General features: G+C 48.1%; 1 protein-coding gene across 1 annotated transcript; it reads left to right on the top strand.

Moving 5' to 3' along the window:
• Positions 1,887 to 2,683, top strand: LOC108638299 (keratin, high-sulfur matrix protein, IIIA3-like). Its single transcript, XM_018065092.1, has one exon. It carries the CDS (start codon positions 1,959 to 1,961, stop codon positions 2,355 to 2,357), a length of 399 nt encoding a protein of 132 aa, XP_017920581.1. The 5' UTR covers positions 1,887 to 1,958; the 3' UTR covers positions 2,358 to 2,683.

The following is a 2,996-nucleotide window of genomic DNA, read 5'->3' as shown; positions in this document are numbered from 1 at the left end:
ATGGACTGGTTGGATCTCCTTGCAGTCCAAGGGACTCTCAAGAGTCTTCTCCAACACCACAGTTCAAAAGCATCAATTCTTCAGCACTCAGCTTTCTTCACAGTCCAACTCTCACATCCATACACGACCACAGGAAAAACCATAGCCTTGACTAGACGGACCTTAGTCGGCAAAGTAATGTCTCTGCTTTTGAATATGCTGTCTAGGTTTGTCATAACTTTTCTTCCAAGGAGTAAGTGTCTTTTAATTTCATGGCTGCAATCACCATCTGCAGTGATTTTGGAGCCCCAAAAAATAAAGTCTGACACTGTTTCCACTGTTTCTCCATCTATTTCCCATGGAGTGATGGGACTGGATGCCATGATCTTCGTTTTCTGAATGTTGAGCTTTAAGCCAACTTTTTCACTCTCCTCAAGATTTAAATTTATAGAACTCATTATAAAGGGTAAAGTATAGGGTGAAGATACAATTGAAAAATAATAAAAGGAATTAGACAAGTGCATATCTCACAGAACCACAACGTGCTACCAAGGGAAACCAGACTATACTTTAAGACCTGGGAAAAAGCAGCACCCCCACCCCATCCCAGCACTAATTAGTCAACCTCTATTGATCCTCTGTGCTGGTGCACAGATCTGACCTAGCAAGCAAGCCCCGAGGCCCTTTTGGATTATCTGTCATTGGGGTAAGTTGTTTCCTCATTCATTTTTAGTTGGGGACTTCCCCGGTGGTTCAGGGGTAAAGAATCTGGGTCGAGAAGATGCCCTGGGGAAGGAAATGGCAATCCACTCCAGAATCCCATAGACAGAGGAGCCTGGCAAGGCCTCCAGTCCATGGGGTCACAAAGAGTCGGATACAACTTAGCGACTAAACAACGGCAGCAATCACTCTAAGTGATCCCTACTTGAGATTGTCAATTATATTCCAGTAAAACTGGGGAAGGAAAAAATACTTACGATATTTTCTCTCCTGTCTAACGACTATATCATCTGCAGAGCCTGATAAACAGAAAAGTCAGAGTAGACATTGTTTACTGAGGAATGAGGAGACTGGGGCCCCATTAGGGGACCGTGGTGAAACCACATGACCCTTTTTATAAAATGAGGAGATATTTGTATAAGTTCTCTGCCATCTCCTCGCAGAATCTACACACGCAATGACAACCCCAAGAAATTACACAGATAAAAATTGCAGTGGATGCTTGATGAGGGTGCTATCGTTAAGGGAGAGGTTGAGTTTGGTTTGGAAGGTGAGGAGGGAAACCACCTGGAGGTGAATGGGAAGACACCAGCAACCAAGGCAGGACCACCCAGGCCCTCCTGGGGAGGAGTGATTAAACCATGTGGCAGCCATCCTGGGTGCCATGTGGCCCTCCTCATATGGAAAACCACAAGCTTGCCTTTCAGTGCGTCATGGAAGGAGACACCTAGGAAACAGGTGACTCTGGGCTGCCTGGAGTGCTACTGTGAGCTACATGTGAAGCTACATGTTAGCTTCATGTGCACGGTTGTAAATACCAGGTCATGTTTGGGTGGAAATTATGGGAGTCTTTGAAGTCCAGAAATAAAATGCTAACTACAAGGCCAAAGGGTAATTAGATACTAGCATAATTTGGAAAACACATCCTTCTTTATATGGATTAGAATATTTCAAAGGAAATTTCACTAGCTGCAAATCATGTAGCTAGATTTGGTGAATATAAACAAAACAAGAAAACAGAAAATATCTGTGGGGTGTGTGCGTGGATATAGGGGTAGAGGGTTACCAAAACTGATATTAGTCAATGCTAAATCCTCACTTAATTGGCCAGAATATTAACAAGGAATGGCATGAGTCTTTGGGGATCATCAGCTCCTGGCCAGGGTATATAAAGGGCCCCGAGCAGGGGGAAGACACTCACACCTGAGAACACTCAACTCCGCTCACCACCTCAACCCCACTCGGCCCCACACACCACCATGACCGGCTCCTGCTGCGGCCCCACCTTCTCCTCCCTCAGCTGTGGCGGAGGCTGCCTCCAGCCCGGCTGCTACCGCGACCCCTGCTGCTGCCGCCCCGTGTCCTGCCAGACCACCGTGAGCCGCCCCGTGACCTTCGTGTCCCGCTGCACGCGCCCCATCTGCGAGCCCTGCCGCCGCCCGGTCTGCTGCGACCCCTGCAGCCTGCAGGAGGGCTGCTGCCGCCCCATCACCTGCTGCCCCACGTCGTGCCAGGCCGTGGTCTGCCGCCCCTGCTGCTGGGCCACCACGTGCTGCCAGCCCGTGTCTGTGCAGTCCCCGTGCTGCCGCCCCACCAGCTGCCAGCCGGCCCCCTGCCGCACCACCTGCCGCACCTTCAGGACCTCCCCCTGCTGCTGAGACCCCACTTTCCTATAAAGCAACATCCTGCATTTTAAGCATCCACTCTGCATTTTAATTACATTGAAAGAAAAATAGACATTTTTTCATAAGGTGACAATCGTCATTTTATATTTTACCATCTGGATATATAAGCAGATGTCCAATCAAATGTGCAGGTGTCTCCATCAGCAGAAGTCACAATGGATGCTAAAGCCATCTTTAAAAGTCCCCAGAGTGGGTGTTGCAAACCCATTCTGAATTCCAGAGGCTGCTCAAACTCTCCCCTCCATCTTTTGTAATGTGTTGCCTGCTTATTTTTCAATAAACTAATTTTTTTCCTGTAACCCCCCCTGCTACCTGATTCATTCATTAGTGCATGTTTATTAGTGTACACATGAGCAAACAATGAAAAGGAAGACAGATGGAGAGGATGAAGGAGACAGGAGAGGGAAAGGAGAGGTACAGGGATCCAGGTATGAGTCTTAACCAGTGGTACAGGACTGTGAGACCAGTCCTCAGACTGCCCGCGTGCATAGGAAATCTGAGCACACTAGGTCCTGTGTGGCTTGTCCTTTGCTCACATCTCCAGGTTCATGTCTCAACACTCCCCAACTATGTTTCACTCTAAACAACTCTGAACTTCTCACAGTAACTGGC

Source organism: Capra hircus, chromosome 19, assembly GCF_001704415.2.
Source record: "Capra hircus breed San Clemente chromosome 19, ASM170441v1, whole genome shotgun sequence".
NCBI classification, from domain to species: Eukaryota; Metazoa; Chordata; class Mammalia; order Artiodactyla; family Bovidae; genus Capra; species Capra hircus.
This window is presented reverse-complemented; position numbering and strand designations above follow the sequence as displayed.

What these genes read in the sequence shown, in the direction of transcription:
- LOC108638299 (XM_018065092.1), top strand. Translation starts at nt 1,959, where the DNA reads ATGACCGGCTCCTGCTGCGGCCCCACCTTCTCCTCCCTCAGCTGTGGC.